The 15933-nt window shown below is 41.4% G+C and overlaps 1 protein-coding gene across 5 annotated transcripts in view; it reads right to left on the minus strand.

Annotated features, from left to right (window-relative positions):
- DPP6 (dipeptidyl peptidase like 6) overlaps window positions 1-15933 on the minus strand; it is a 622884-nt gene that overhangs the window by 193678 nt on the left and 413273 nt on the right. For all 5 annotated transcript variants that reach the window (XM_089533588.1, XM_089533589.1, XM_089533587.1 and 2 more), the window contains exon 3: window positions 14288-14386. In XM_089533588.1, the coding sequence (XP_089389714.1) occupies window positions 14288-14386 (99 nt within the window). The remainder of the gene's footprint in view (window positions 1-14287; window positions 14387-15933) is intronic.

Below are 15933 nucleotides of genomic sequence, written 5' to 3' on the forward strand. Positions count from 1 at the left end.
TAATACAAGATCTTCTGGTAGAGGAAAAACCTGACCTGGCCTGCATTACAGAGACCTGGCTGGGGGCTGAGAGTAATGCAATGTGGGCACAGGCTCTCCCAGCTGGGTATACCGTTAAGGAGCAGACCAGAGCATGTGGGCCGGGGGGAGGGGTTGCCATAGTCTATAAAAATACTCTTACCTTGACTAGGAAATCCATCCAGAAAACTGGAGTGTATTTACCTGACCCTGAAGGCTAGGGATAGTTTGGGGATCCTGTTAGTCTACCGTCCACCCGGTGGTCTAACAGACTCCCTAGCTGAGCTGTCACAGCTGGTCTCGGAACTGGTGTTGGAGTCTCCCAGACTTCTTGTGCTGGGAGACCTCAACATCCCTTTCGAGGCTGGCTCACAAGATCTTATAGGTGCAGCTCGGGAGTTCATGGCTTCCATGATGGCCATGAGCCTATCCCAATTAGTCTTGGGTCCGACGCATTGTGCAGGTACTATGCTCGATGTGGTCTTTAGTACGGATTGGGAAAATCCGTGGGCAGAGGGTCTTGGCACCTCTGCTCTGTCATGGACGGACCATTTCCTAGTCGAGGTGCCACTTAAGGCAACTACCCAAGTTATCCCCGGGGGTAGAGGACCTATTAGAATGGTCCACCCTCGAAGGCTGATGGAACCCAAAAGGTTCCAAGAAGCCCTAGAGGGGTTTATGGTTGGAACTGATGGTGACTCTGTTGATGCCCTGACCGACATCTGGGATAATGATCTCTCCAGGGCTATAGACAGTATCGCTCCCAAGCGTCCTTTCCGGTCCGCTTCTAATAAGAAAGCCTGGTACTGTATACGGAAGATCTTCGGGAAATGAAGCGAGCCGCACAACGACTAGAGCGCCACTGGTGGAGACACCAGCGCTTATCCGACAAGACACTCCATCAGACCTTTTTGAAGTCCTATGGAGCGGCAATAGGAGCAGCAAAGAATTCTTTCTATGCTGCACGTATTGCGTCTGCAGAGTCACGTCCAGCAGAGCTGTTCAGGGTGGTGAGGGAGCTGACTCAGCTTCCTCCCACTGTGAACCCTATTTTAGAACCAACTAAGGCCTGCTGTGACGATTTTAACAACTTTTTCGCAGATAAAATCTCTCGGATAAGGGCTGATCTTAAGGGCATTATAGCAGAAACAATAGGATAGGCATCCAGAGCTTCTGTGGACTCCATTAAACTGGATCACTTTGAGTTTGTACATACCGATGAAGTAGACAAGCTTCTTGGAAGTGTTAAGAAGACGATGTGCTCTCTTGATCCCTGTAACTCTTGGCTGACCGGCCAGGGTGGTGATGCAGTAACATCATTACTACAACTTATAATTAATGCATCTTTCAGGGAGGGTAAATTTCCATCTAATTTGAAACTAGCAATAGTTAAACCTCTTCTTAAGAAACCCTCCCTGGACCTCCTGGTGAGAAATAATTATAGACCATTCTCCCTGTTGCCATTCTTGGGCAAGGTGATTGAGAGAGCGGTTGCCTTCCAACTCCAAGCAGTTTTGGATGAAACCAATTATCTGGAAATTTATCAACCTGTCCTGGATGGGGTCACACTTTCCCTAAAGGACAAAGTTCACAGTTTAGGAGTACTTCTGGACTCATCCCTGTAGTTGACATCTCAAGTAGATGCGACGGCCAGAAGTGCTTGCTATCAACTTCGGTTGATATGCCAACTGCGACCCTACCTGGGCCAAAGGGACCTTGAAACAGTGGTACATGCTCTGGTAACCTCTCATCTAGATTTCTGTAATGCGCTCTACATGGGGCTACCCTTGTACCAAGTCCGGAAGCTTCAGTTAGTACAAAATATGGCAGCCAGATTGGTCACCAGTGCATCTAGGTTTGACCATATAACACCTAAGTTGAAAGATCTTCACTGGCTGCCCATTCGCTTCCGGGCACAATACAAGGTGTTGGTTATCACCTATAAAGCCCTACATGGCTTGGGCCTGAGTTACTTGAGGGACCGCATCTCCCCATATGATCCGCCCCACACACTTAGAACATCTGGTAAGAATTTATTGGAAACACCATCTTCCAAATATGTTTCCTCATCTCAAAAGGCCTTTACAATAATGGCGCTGAGGTTGTGGAATAGTCTTCCTGACAAGCTCCATCTCACGACGCCCTTGGAAACATTTAAAAAGAGACTTAAAACCGTGCTCTTTCACCAAGCTTCCCCTCCCCCCCGAGGAGTGATAACCAATCTGCCTGTCTGACAACGATATTCTGCCCTTGCCCCTGGATGTCTGATGGTTTGATAAGCTGTTGATGTTATATTTATTCTTCGTATTTTATAAGATTGTTGTATGTATTCTGATTTCAGTAGCCTGTAACCCTGCTTCGATCCAACGGGAGAGGCGGGGAAACACAAATAAAATTTTGTTTTTTTTATTATTATTATTATAAGTGGAAGGAAAGAGGAGGAATAAGGTAGCGATGGTGACCTGGCCCATGGCAAGGAAAAGCACCTTGCCAGCTGGAGAAAGCATCATTGGTGAAGATGAGAAGAGCAGCTACTTGCTTCTTAGCAACACATTGCTGCTGCTGTATGGGAGCAACCAGAGGAATCTCCTCCTTCTTCTCTTCCATCTCCTTCTCCTTCTCTCCTGGTGTGTGCAGAAAGATAGGAGTGATCTGTCCCTAGATGCTAGAAGGGTTGCTTCCTTGTTTCTCCCTCCACATGGAAGTAGCACAGAGCCTAGAAGAGTCATGGTGTTTATGGCAGCATGCTTAGCCACAAACTTAGAAACTAATAAGGCAACACAGATGGGGAAGAATGGAGGGAATATATGAATAGTATGGGAGGAAAAGGCAACTAGAACCCATCAATGTTTTCTACAATGAAACAAAAGGCCAGGGGGAAACCACACAAGCAAATGGATAAAATCCCTAGCTTTGGTTTGGTTTTTTTTCCCCAAAGGGGAGGCACAGTAGAAAGAGGGATGACTATTCAAACTCACAGATGCCCAGTGAGAAGGCACAACCAAAGAAACATGAGAAGCAGAGATGAGGAAAGCCAGGATTTAGATGGAAGAAAAAACAGACAAGCACAGGAAGCTATAAGTAGTGTTCTATAAAGTAAGCTTTTTATATGAAAGATTCTTCCAGAGATTGGAAGATATGCAGTCAGGAAGAAATCAGATGAAGATGAGGATATAAGCACCAAAATAACTCTAAGTGCAGAATGGTGACTGTCAAGGGGAACCGGGCAGGAGACCCATTCTTGGACATCCTCCCCAATGGATTTACATAAATTTTGTCAGCGGAGGACTAGTCTTCACATTAGGCAGAGTGGATGTGAGCATGGGAGGCAAGAAGCAATGGGGAACTGTTGGGATGCTGATCTCCCCAAAATCTATTCAGAAGAATGGAGAGGAAGAAGAAGGCACCAAGCAGCAACTGGGGCTCATCATATAGCTACTGCATTAGTATTTTATAGTGTACTTTTGTTATTGTAGTTTATTTTACCTCCCCCCTCACCACACATATTGGGAAGGGGATGGATGGAGAGAGAAAATGATAGGGAGATTTTAAAAAGAGAAAGACTGAAGAAAGAAAAAAAGTTGGTTGGTGTGGAGAGGAAACCTTGAATCACTTTGTTGAGCTCCAAGGCTGATTTTCTGTTTCCATAGCAGGTAATCCCTTGTGTGTGGGCTACATCTTTCAAGTGTCAACATCAAACACCATTTTCACCCCTGCTGTCATCCTTTATAAAAAGAGGCTGCCTTTGAAAGCATGGAGCAATAGCAAGATACTGTGTCATCTTGGCAGACTCAGTAAAAAGATAGCATCACTATACTCAAAAGCTACATTATGTTGTGAAGACACCCCACCCCCATATTGCTGTTTTCAGGGATCTTTCGGCAGGACTGTCAGGAAACCCAGTTTGTCAGACATGGTTCGATGTTGACGTCTGGGTGTTCAGGGAGAACCTTTTAGAACCAAAATAACCAACATGGCCACTGGTTTAAACTGAAATGTGAATCAATGTTATTTTGTCCCCATCCTACTCCCAGGGAGTAGAGAAAAATCAAGGGATTCCTTTGGGATATAATAGTACTTAGAAGATTGATATTAACTCACTTTTGCTATAATGCCATGTTTGCAATTGTGTAAAGATCACTGAATTCAATAAAATGTACTCCTTGCTAAGTCTGTATAGGATTGCAATCTACATTTTATTAATCTTTTCTTCCAGATTCTGATACCTCCATCTGGATTTCCACACTTGCTGGCAATCTAAATTGTTTTCTTAATAGTAACATCACAGTTGAGATGCCACTATGCAAAAGATCTAAATGTTGCAATTCCAAAAGATGAAAGAGAAAGAAAGTGTTCATTCTTATGCAATTGATTGCTATAAAGATGGAGCTGTTCTGTTTGATCTTGAAAAGAATATGGCATTGGGAAAGAGAGAACAAGCTGGTGCCACCACATTGCAAAGAAATGTGCCTGTCACTCTGCAAAAGAACCTGATAGTGCTAAAATAAACAAGTTTGAGATAGAGAGAATGGGGAGAAGAGATTCTTGCAAGTCTTATTGGAAGGGCTATTTAAATCAGGATCTGATTTGAGTAAGAAATAATACAATCAATAACATGGCTCACTGTTATCCCTTTGGTTTGGAAGTAGAAGAGTGGATCTAGTCCTTCACACTGTGCTTGTAAGATGCAGCAACTACAGATCAAATGCAGACTACAGAAGCTTGACAACACCCTACCTCATGCTACAAATAAAATATTGCAATCCCCAGTGGTCTGTATACCCAGCAGTTCTCTGGTGCAAATCACCCTCATTCTCAAGGAAGTCAACCAGGAAGGTGGCCATGCATTTTCTTCTGCATCACCTTTGGCTCAAATCACCCCCCCGCCCCCAACACACACTTGCCTATAAGAGTCACTCATGCATTCTGTTTGTAGTTTGTCCAGTCACATTTTTTGTACAGTTGCATCCCTCTCACAAGCCACCACATTCATCTGACCTTTGAAAGCTGGTATCCACTCCACTATCCTTGTCCTTTGGCTAGATTCTGCTCATTCAAGAATGATTTATGCCATAGCTATATTTAGACACTAAGACCAGAGGCTTTTCCCCCCTCTTCTATCCAAGCACTTGAGAACAAATACAGGATATAGCTTTTTGTGGGTTTTTCAGGCTATGTGGCCATGTTCTAGAGGAGTTGATTCCTGGTGTTTCACCAGCATCTGTGGCTTGTATCTTCAAAGATGCCAGCCACAGTGCTGGTGAAATGTCAGGAATAAACTCTTCTAGAACATGGCCACATAGCCTGAAAAATCAACAAAGATCTATGGATTCTGGTCATGAAAGCCTTCGACTTCAAATACAGGACAATCTGATTTAGAGACTGTTTGTTGGGACTCTGCAATAGTTGCTGCAAAAACCTTTATCTATGGGGAACTTCCATGTTGCCCCAGTAACTATTTTAAAATACTATCATTTGAGATCTCCTTTGGAACTAGAGCTTGGAAAAGTTTTTTCCCCCAACTACAGCCCTCCCTCCTCCAAAATCCCCAAGGAAGAATGGTCAAGTTGGCTTCAGGATTCTAGGAGCTGTAGTCCAAAAAAGATAACTTTTCAAAGTACAGTTCTTTCCCATGCTGTTGCTGCTCTTCATGGGCTATTGACACTGGCATCATGACCAGAACTTTCATAGGCTACTTAAATAGCTTGCGAACCTCCCCTGGCACTATGTGAATTTTGTTTTAACCCCACACTTAATGCAAAAGTGTGATTTACAGTAGTACCCAGATTTGTCAGTAAATTTTGTCACAATCTGGTGACTTTTAAAGCAGGACCAACACAGTTGTGGTAAAGAATTCTGGCTCTCACTTTCTAAGAGATGCAACAAATGATCTGGACTACTTTTGATCTGTTACAGTGACTTTCACGTACCATACAGACTTGTACATCACTAGACTGACAACAGTGAGGTCAACAAGCTGACAGCTGCGATTGTTAAATTTTAGGTAAAGGGAAAATCCCCACAAAAGGCACTCTGGTGGTATTTCTAGATGGATGATTTGAAGAGTGATGGTTCTGTCCATGTGACATCCTTAAGCCCCAATGGATTAGGCTGGTCCCATCTGATCTATACAGAGGACTAAGGGAACTATAGAGTCAGCGAAAACAACAGATCTTCAAATGCATCTCCTTGACCCAAGGTCAGACATTCTCTTTCTATAGTCTTATATCTAAGCTGAATAGCTTTGCAAGAAAAAAAAATCTTCCTTTCGAAGGCAATGGAGAAAAGGACTCAAAAGATCAGTCAGCAGGGCTAGGCCAAACGGTTGTTGTTGTTTGCTTTCTTTTTCTTCTTAGTAGGGAAACATTTGCTTACTAAATATGTAAGATTTCTCTACCAAAGTGTTTTCTGGAGATTTGAATAATCCAGCACTTTCACTGGGGTAAAAGTACACGGTTATTTGTTTAATCCTTGTCTTTTTTGCATCAGTTTAATTGTTGATTAGCTGTGGCTTGAGGAAGGAATATTTCCTGCTTTGCCAATGTTTTCGCAATCCAACACAGGGTGCCCTTTCCATTTGTAGAAGTGTGGAATTTGGTTTACTCACTTTGATCACTTGGCTGATGATGACTGATGATGATGATTAAAATCTACCATGTCATACAAGACCCAGTTCCCCTAAAATAGTGGTTCTCAGCCTTTGGTCCTTTGTTTGTTTTGGACTTCAGCTCTCAGAAACCCCAGCCAGCTTGGTCAACACTCAGGAATTATGGGAGTCCAAATCATCCAGAGGACCAAAGGGTGAGAACCACTCCATTTTTTAAAATAAATCCTCAAAAGCCTACTAATCTCCCTGGGAAAGGAGTTCCAGAGCCTGGGAGCAGCCATGGAGAAGGCCTCCTCTTGTGTTCCTACTTGTGGGGTTGATGGAACAATCTGTGCAGCATTTTGCTTAAGGCACATATGGAAATGGCCCATCTCTAGCTTAACAAAGAAGAGATGGACTTGACAATCAGGGCTGGCCTGCGATTGTTAGTTGCTTCAGGTGGCAGATATTGGGAGGGGGAAACAAAGTTTTGGGGATCACTGCTGAGGGTATTACATGGACAAGATTATTCTCCCAGCCTATCCCAGATTCAATATAAGAACCAAAATTCAGCTTTAGTGCATGGAACAGGTAAGGGGTGCCATTTTGTCCTTTGCCTCAGGCAGTGAATGCCTCAGGCTCGTTCTGTTTAAAACTTCTGAGTTCCTTCCAGACCTAGGATTGTGAGAGTTTTGCAAATACAAAGCCAATTGTAAAATAAACAAAATTACCCTTAATTCACCCCTCTCCCAAAGGAAGAAGATGAAGGGCATTACTTGTCTCCAATAGACTGCAGATGTGCTAGTCTCATTGGAATGTGTGCTTAATTTTTTTAAAACAAATTTTTGTATGCCTTATAAATGAGTTTATATTGTTTTAATGTGCTGATTTTTTATTATTTTTAATTGTATGGTTAGGTTTTTAATTGATTATTTTGGTGAGCTGCCTTGGGTCCCACAAAAGCAGCATAAAAATGAAGTAAATAAATAAATTGTCACACTGTTGAGAGTTGTTCAGCATTCGCCAGGTACTGCTAGAAGTACTGTAAAGCCCAGAAGTCACATCCTAGTTTCTGGAGAAAACAGCTGTACAATACATAGCCCAGTAGAGTTGACTCAACGCATATTCAAGGGCATAGTTTGAGGACACCTGATGCAGCCTCCTTGCGGAAGATAAGCATATCTCTGACCTAAATCCTGTTGTTAATTTTCACTAGAGTAGATTCATTGAATCAATAGAATTTACCTACATGTTGACTCATCTTTCAACAACTGATTGACTAGGTCTACTCTGCTTGGGACTAACCAATAGAATGTCATCCCATGTCATGTCATTGCCTGGATGGAGACCCCTTAGAAATGCCAGGTAGGCTGCCTTGAGTTCCATGACAGGAGAACAGGGGTCTACAAATGCATTAAATAAATAAATGATGTCAACAAGTATTTCTTCATAGAGGATACTGGGAAATGACTTCTAATTTACAGATAAAGTCTTTACTTCATGACTGGAAGAACATCTCGAGTGAAAAAAATATGCTCTCTGCCTGCCAGTTCATTTTCTTTAAAAATATCTTGAAGGTATTAGAACTTTTCTACAAAGGCTCTTTAAGTAATATGCAGAGTAAACTATAAATAATTCATGTCCCGCCTACATGTCTGAGCCTCATTGGAAGCTTCAGTGGCTTTATCAGTAGAGTGCAATAAATCTACTGTCAATCTCAGGGCAGCATTACATAAGGAATGCAAAACAAATAACCTTATTTGCAATCAAAACAACAATATACAGTGAACTTGATCTTGGTCCTTGACCTCAGTAATTAAGAATCTGCATAGCCTTGGCCTTCCATCAAACATTGCCTTATACTAAATCAAGCTACTTTTTTATTTAGGGATGGAAAAGAAATTCAATTTAACCCAATGTTCAAACAATTTTATCCAGTTTGTGTTCTGTGAGTCTATCAGGGAAAAAGTGCACACATCTTTCATTTTGCCATCACCATGAAGAAACTACAAGCAGCATTTTATCCTTCAACCCCCCTTTAAACATTTTATGTAAATACATGGTCATGACTCAGTGTGCATTGCTTTGAAAAAATGTACGTTCAATGCTTTCACCAATAGGAAAAAAATGTTTATAAAAGTTAAGGGTAAAAATGTTCATTAGAAACCCGGACATGTTAACTAGTAAAAACTAATAAGGACCTGGAACAATTACTGAAGAAGGTCAAGGAGGAAAGTGCCAAGACAGACTGAATGCTAAACATTAAGAAAACAAAAATAATGACCCGGAAGAGCTACAAGAATTCATCCTAGACCACGAGAAATTCAAAATAGTCAGAGTTCACATACCTTGGATCAAATATAGGCCAAAATGTAGGCTGCAGTCAAGAAGTGAGAAGCAGACTAGGAATGGAAAGGTCATCTGTGAAAGAGTTAGACAAGATCCTAAAGTAATATAACACTGAACACTAAAGTGAGGATAATCCAAAGCACTGTAATCCCTATCACAATGTATGGGTGCAAGAGTTGGACAGTGAAGAAAGCCGATAGAAGGAAAATCAACTCCTTTGAGATGTGGTGCTGGAGAAGAGTGTTGAAGATACTGCAGATGGCCAAGAAGACAAACAAATGGGTCCTAGAACAGATCAAGCTGGAATTCTCCTTGGAAGCCAGGATGATTCAATTGAGACTGTCATAATTTGGCTACATCCTGAGAAGGTGTGAATCATTAGAAAAGACAATGATGCTGGGAAAGACAGAGGGCAATAGAAAGAATGAAAGACCACACACCAAATGGTTTGATTTGATCAGTCCACCAGTCTGAGCCTACAGGACCTGAGCAGGGCAGTCAAGGACAGGGATTCTTGGAGATGTCTCATCCACAGGGTTGCCATAAATTGAAGTTGACTCAAGGGCAGCTAACAGTAAGAATAAATATGTGAAGAAAAGTACGTAGAAAGACTGGTATGAAGTTCTAAGCCAGAAGAAAGTCTCACAACCCAATAAAAAATAAGGATGGCAGGGCAAAAATACAAGTAGGTTTCAGGGAAACAGAACAAGAATGAGAAGTGATCACATCTCTATGGCTGAAAAGCCAAGAATTGCATACTCTGATTAGTAACTTAACTCCGGCATCTTAGGCAGGCCTCTTTCCCATCGTCACATACTTGATTAATCCTGTTTAATTGGGTGCCATCTTCCACTGAGCTATAGTCCTCAATATAGTGTATACAGTTTCTTGATCACGCTAGAGTGTGACAGGATGTTGAGCACAGGTTCACAAACAATAAGAATAACTGAGCTTTCAGGTCCATTAAGCTCTGTATTGATCTGTAAAAGAGCCTTCACAGTTGTCTTCATAATTTCATTAGTAAGTAGTACATTAAAAAAAAAAAGAGCTTGAGTAATTCACTGGCTGAAATGGTTTCACTGAAAACAGGAGACCCAGATTAAAATTCTTCTAAACACTAAGGATGGAAAGAATCTTTTTTTAAAAAATGGAAAAATATCTAATGGCTGTCTCCCACAAAAAATCAAAAAACATTTCCCCCAAACACCTTGTAAGGGGCAAAGGGACATTTTTACCACATTTTGGAACACCCCCCTTCCCCAATTAATTTTAGGTCCAGGACTGACCTTTAAAAAAAACAGGTAGTGACCCAGAAGCCTATTCCTACTTTTGAAAAAAGGCCTCTTCTAGACCTAAGATGGCACCAGGGCCCAAATATGTGGCACCAGTGCCCCCAGCCCTCCTCAGGAGCGGGACCCATATAGCCCATGTATTGCACTTTCCCACCCTGATCTAGATAAATGTATAAGCTTTAGCCTCACAATGACCCACTGGCCAAAAGACTCACCTGTGTTTCCCATATGGATTAATATTTAGACTTCTAGCCTCCGAGATCACACACTAGTCATACTTGTTGGCAATTTACCATACTGGCTATTCAGACACATCTGTTTATTATTTTCTCTTTATTTTCTTTATTTGTTTTTAAACCTGCATCGTAATTTTAGGGAAACTCTTCTTTGCTTTTGCTCTTTGCTTTTGCTCTTCATTGTTGTAAAGGCAACATGTCCAAAATTGATGTCCATCATTATTAAAGAAATGGGTGTTTTCAAGGAAAAGAAAACCCAGGAAACAATATCATAATTGCAAACAATCTTGTAAAAATAAAATGGTTTTAATCCTATCATCAGTACACATTAATATATGGTCCCTAGCACTAGGTTCTTGTGTATTAAGGCTTTCTTTTTTCCAGATACTCTGTGAAAAGATTCAAGAATTGAGAAGAATAGAAAGGCAATGAAATCTGTTAGAGACCAAACAGTGTGCTAGATTATGTCAGGGCCTAGGAGACTGACACACCATATTGTATTCCCAAATCATCTACTGTCTTGCCGGTGACCTTAAAGATTCATCACTCTGTTTTGTTGTTTACCCAGCTGTAAAATGAGTGCAATAATAATATTTGCCTGCCCCACAGGGGTGATGCAAGAATTAATTAAATCTGCGGAATTGTTCTGATGACCTCTGAAGAAAAGGATGACATTTTAATATTTTTCAGCAAGGGCGCCTATCTCTGTAATACAGGGCTCACAAATTTGGACAGAATGCAATTCTATACCGTGGAGACCCTCTTTGAGCTTTTATTCCAAAAGTAACTGGAATCAGCATCTGAAACGTCACAATATAAAGCAGCAGCAAAAGGCCAAGCCATTCAGTTCAAAGAGCCGCTTGACATTTATTTAATGGCTTTCCCAGTGACAGTTCGTGATAGATCTTTTTCAGTGCCTGATCAGTCTTCTCATCCTGAACCAAATCCCAGTCAACGAGTTTCTTTCCACTAGCTTCCCTGGACACACAGATCAACTCCCCCTCAAGAGAACACAAGACCAAAACCGTCCCTTATATGGAGCTCTGGATAAAATTTCCCTACCCTTTCTGAAGAAAAAGTAGCCATCTGAGGCTGCAAACAAGACTAGAGAAAGGGCATGCAAAAGTGAATGCCTACCCATCTCCTATATGATATTTTCTAAATTGCCCCTAGACACATTTTTGTCCTTTATGGGAGAAATTACATATTCCCAGATCTGTATTAATCCCATCAGCCCTGCTGGGTGGCTCAGGCTTCCCAGCTTACCTGCCCAGAGTGACTAGATGTCATAACCACAAAGGAGAACAAGGCACCACAAAATGCAGGACATTAAGAAAAATGTAGGGCATTACAAAATAAAAAATAAAAACACTAATATAGATATAAAGTCATTTCATATGGTTTATTTACAATTCTATTACATATACTCTATTTTTTATGTATGCAACCATATTTTTCTGCTGAATTTATCTACACTAAAATGACTTGTTGGCTTGCAGTATACTGATGGAACTGTTCTTAAGCTGCATCCACACTACAGAAATAAGCCAGTTCTGCACCACTTTAACTGCCATGGCTCAATGCTATGGAATTCTGGGAACTGTAATTTGTTCTGGCACCAGATCTCCCTGACGGATGTCATAAAACTACAGTTCTCCAAATTCCATAGCATCGAGCCATAGCAATTAAAGAGGTCTCAAAGGGAAAGCTCAAGCTGTGATCCTTGATCACATCCAAGTAGGGAGCCCTTTACACAAAATTGTTGTACCTTGTGGCCTGTTTCCCCATACAGTACTTCTTCCTAATGACTTCTTTCTACAGCATTATGGCAGTATTATGTAGTCTGAGTCCATGCAGGCGGAAGACTACCAAACCAGGCAAATTCTGAAATTCTTAACAGAGAAACAGCTCTGCAAGGTTCTTCAATGCAACAATGTTGAAATGTAGCCAAAATCTATGGGGACACATTCTGTGTATTCACAGACTGAGTTTTCAGTTGCAGTGGTAGCTTATCATGGCTTCAGATCCTCTGTGAACTAATTCTGGTACTATTTAAAGATATTAGCCTGCTAAACTAAACTTTGATAATTAAAATTTATAGTGGAAAGGCAAAACCTTCAGGAGTGGAAACCTTGCACCAATTTCAAGGAAAGTAATAAATTGGTGAAGAAGAAAAATATAGAAGAGTGATAATAGTGCAAGAAGGAAAATTAAGAAAGACAATACAGAATCCAGAGACCATAGATAGCAGGTATCCGACGGCAAGCAGGAAGGTTCTTTTAAGTTTGTTCCAAGTTTATTTTTGATATATGGAATGTACGATAAGCTTTTATGTTGTTTATATAGTTAAATGTTTTGTTAGATGTTTTGTGTAATATGTTTGTCTGTCTGTCTAATTTTAATAATAAAAATTTATTAAAAAAATAAAATAAAGATATTAGCCTGCCGGAAAGAGGTGGTTTGGAGCCAATTCTAGGGCTTGGGAGTGTGGAGCGTCCGCATGCTCCCAAGCCCTACTGCCCACTGTCGGTGCCATAATAGCTTGGCCCCATCCACATGGGGGCCGACATGATGACGCAGTGCAGCACAGCATCCAAACATCACCACGCCATGCATGCACCATTAGTGTGTGCAAGTGCACCAATGGTGCAACAATGGCATGTGGCACATGGACTAAAGAGAACCCGCTTTTAGTGGGTTCTTTTTCATCCTGATGGAGGCTGCGCTTTTTGGTTGGTGCAGCCTTCTTGCAGCATAAAAACGGGCAGCTACAGGCCGCCCTTTCGGGACGGTCTGTCAAGCCCCATTAGTAGCTCAAGATAGGCTGCTAAGAACACAGGAAAGCTTCTATACAAAAAGGAGATTCTGGCTTTTGAGTTAACAGTTTCTTTCCATAATACCATCTGCCAGAATTCTGCCAAGTTGCCTTTAGAGGGAAATTTAGCAAAACTGTAATTAAATTACTATTACAGTGCTCCCTCTGTTTTCACATGGGATCCGTTCTGGACCCCCCCCCCCCCGCAAAAATGCAAAAAGACCATGCATATTCAAGCCCTATTAGCTTGAATGAAGGTGCACTCTAGCGGGGGTATGCGAGCGTGCACCATGGGTGCACACCCCATTTTAACTCCCTCCGTTTGGCCCCCACAGATATTCAGGGGGCACAGATCAGAAGTCCATGAGAATGGAGGGCGCACTGTACATCATCAGGAGGCAGCATATTCTAGGTCTGAATCTAGACAGATTCATTGTGTATGCAAATCCAAATGGCCTTCATTCACCCCTGAATCTCAATAATTGGTCCCAAGAAGTCACCCATCTCTCACCCTAACTTACTTCATGGGCATGTACATGTGTAGTTACCACATTTGTCCATCCTGCTTTTGCCTCCAAGGAAATCAGAGTAGTGTACTGAAATTATGGTTAATGGTAATTTTAATGACATTCGTCATTAAAACAAATGTTTGTTTGAATTGCCTTGAAATACACTTTTGCATGAAGGTGTGGTCTATATAATCCTAAAAATAAATGGATGACTGGACCAGCTTCAATAGCTTGGTATCTAATTAAAGAAACCTAGGAAATGGTATCTACTTCATCCCAGAAAAAAGAGCTACCAGGTATGAGTACACAGCACTACATTAGATGAATTACAGTTTTGACTGAACAGAAGGCAGCTTCAGTTTGGGGAAATGGACATAGGTAAAAAAGAAAGTGAAAAGAAAGAAAGAGTGGGGAGAGAGTTTCTAAAACAAATAATATAAAAAGTGAGAGAAGTTATGTTGGCATCTGATTGCAAGACTTACCACTTATCCATTTAGCCTCTGGATCATGAATTTTGAAGTCATCAGAGAACAGATCTTCCACTGTAATCTTCTTCTTTTGAGACTGACTATTATCTTCAACTGGAAAACATTCAGAAGTGCAGAAAAACACACATTATTGTTCCACATCTCACAAATTCCATCTTATCCCTTAACCTTCTTTATTAACCAAAGACTAAGCAACCTCAGTTTACATGGTGGTAAAATTAATTCTACTGGTCTAGCAGTGCAAGATTATGGTTGAAGCAATGATGGAAACAAGGTTGGTGCAATGCCCCCATCTGTCCATGAGATTGGGAAATTTATGTTTGACTAGAACTGCCCAAAACCTTTGTCCAGCATGGATTCTGGGGGCTATAGCCCCAAAAGGTAACTCTTCTGAGCTCTTCATAGCAGCACCTACTCTGTCTTTAACCAAAAAAAAAAGAGGCAAATATAAAACAGCACAAGAAAAAAAATAAGCCATCTTCTATCATTGTCTTGTAATGATATCTTATGAAGAAAACATTTCCAAGATTTCTGAGTGACTTGCAGTAGAGGAGCAACAGTGTGAGTTCAACACCAGTTGTTTGGCAAAAGCAACTGAAAAAGGGCTTCTTTGTAGGCCACTGAAACATAAATAGATTTCAAGTGCAAGGAGTCTGAGTTTAACTCTAGTACTGAAAAGAAATTCATTGGCTGAGACTGTGTTCAGAGGCAGGGCCAGCCCTATGATCAGTGAGAGTGAGGCAACTGCCTCAGGTGGTAGATGTTGGAGGCTGTTCCTCCTGAGACCCACAGTCTGTCCTACACCCCAAAATACCTGTTATATCTGTAGCGGTGAGAACACTATCCAGTATTCCTTGCCATTCCAGATAAATGGCCTCTGACTGTCCTTATTTGGCAGGGACAGTCCCTGTTAATTATGTTTTCCCACTTTTTAGCAGCTTTAAAATGTCTTAGTTTCTTTCTCCTCCTCTCACTTTCTCCCTTTGCCTTACATCAATTGCTGCAAATTGAGTTCAAAGTCCAAAAATAGTTTATACTCAGTTAACTCAACAGGAAAGAGAGGGGGCAGAATCTTGCCCTTCCCTGTAGTCTCAGGCAAAAGCAAACTGCAACACCCTCTTCTAGTTTGTGCATGTCCCCTCATTAATAACTTTTGTCATTTTTGACATTGCTTGGCCATACATGTCTCAGTTCTCATCTGTGACATCTGGGAGTGTATGAAGTAATATCCACCTGCCAGTTCATTTGGATTTTGTATGCTGAACTCAGCAGAAATGCCATTTTCCCATTTGCCCCAGGCAGCAAAACCTCTTGAATCAAGCCTTGCTCTGCCCTGTTCTAGGAATTCAATGTATCCCTCATTCTCAACCCACATCTTTATACTCCAGCAAACAACATCAACAGCAATGCAAAACCTACAAGCCTGAAGTCTGTCAGAGCTTGAAAATATTATTTTTTGGGCTACATTTCCCAGAATCTCTCAACTAGTATGATCACTGGCCATACTGGCCAGGGGGGTCTGGAAACTGTGGCCAAGACATGTGTGGCCAAACAGCAAATAGATGGAGGTGGTTTCTTTGAAATTTGTATGGCATACTGAAGAGCAACCCATTATTTTCAAATGGCAGCCAGGCAAGCAG

The sequence above is a fragment of the Sceloporus occidentalis genome, unplaced genomic scaffold (genome assembly GCF_023333645.1).
Source record: "Sceloporus occidentalis isolate IW3139 unplaced genomic scaffold, rSceOcc1.0.p SCAF_7, whole genome shotgun sequence".
Taxonomy (NCBI): Eukaryota; Metazoa; Chordata; class Lepidosauria; order Squamata; family Phrynosomatidae; genus Sceloporus; species Sceloporus occidentalis.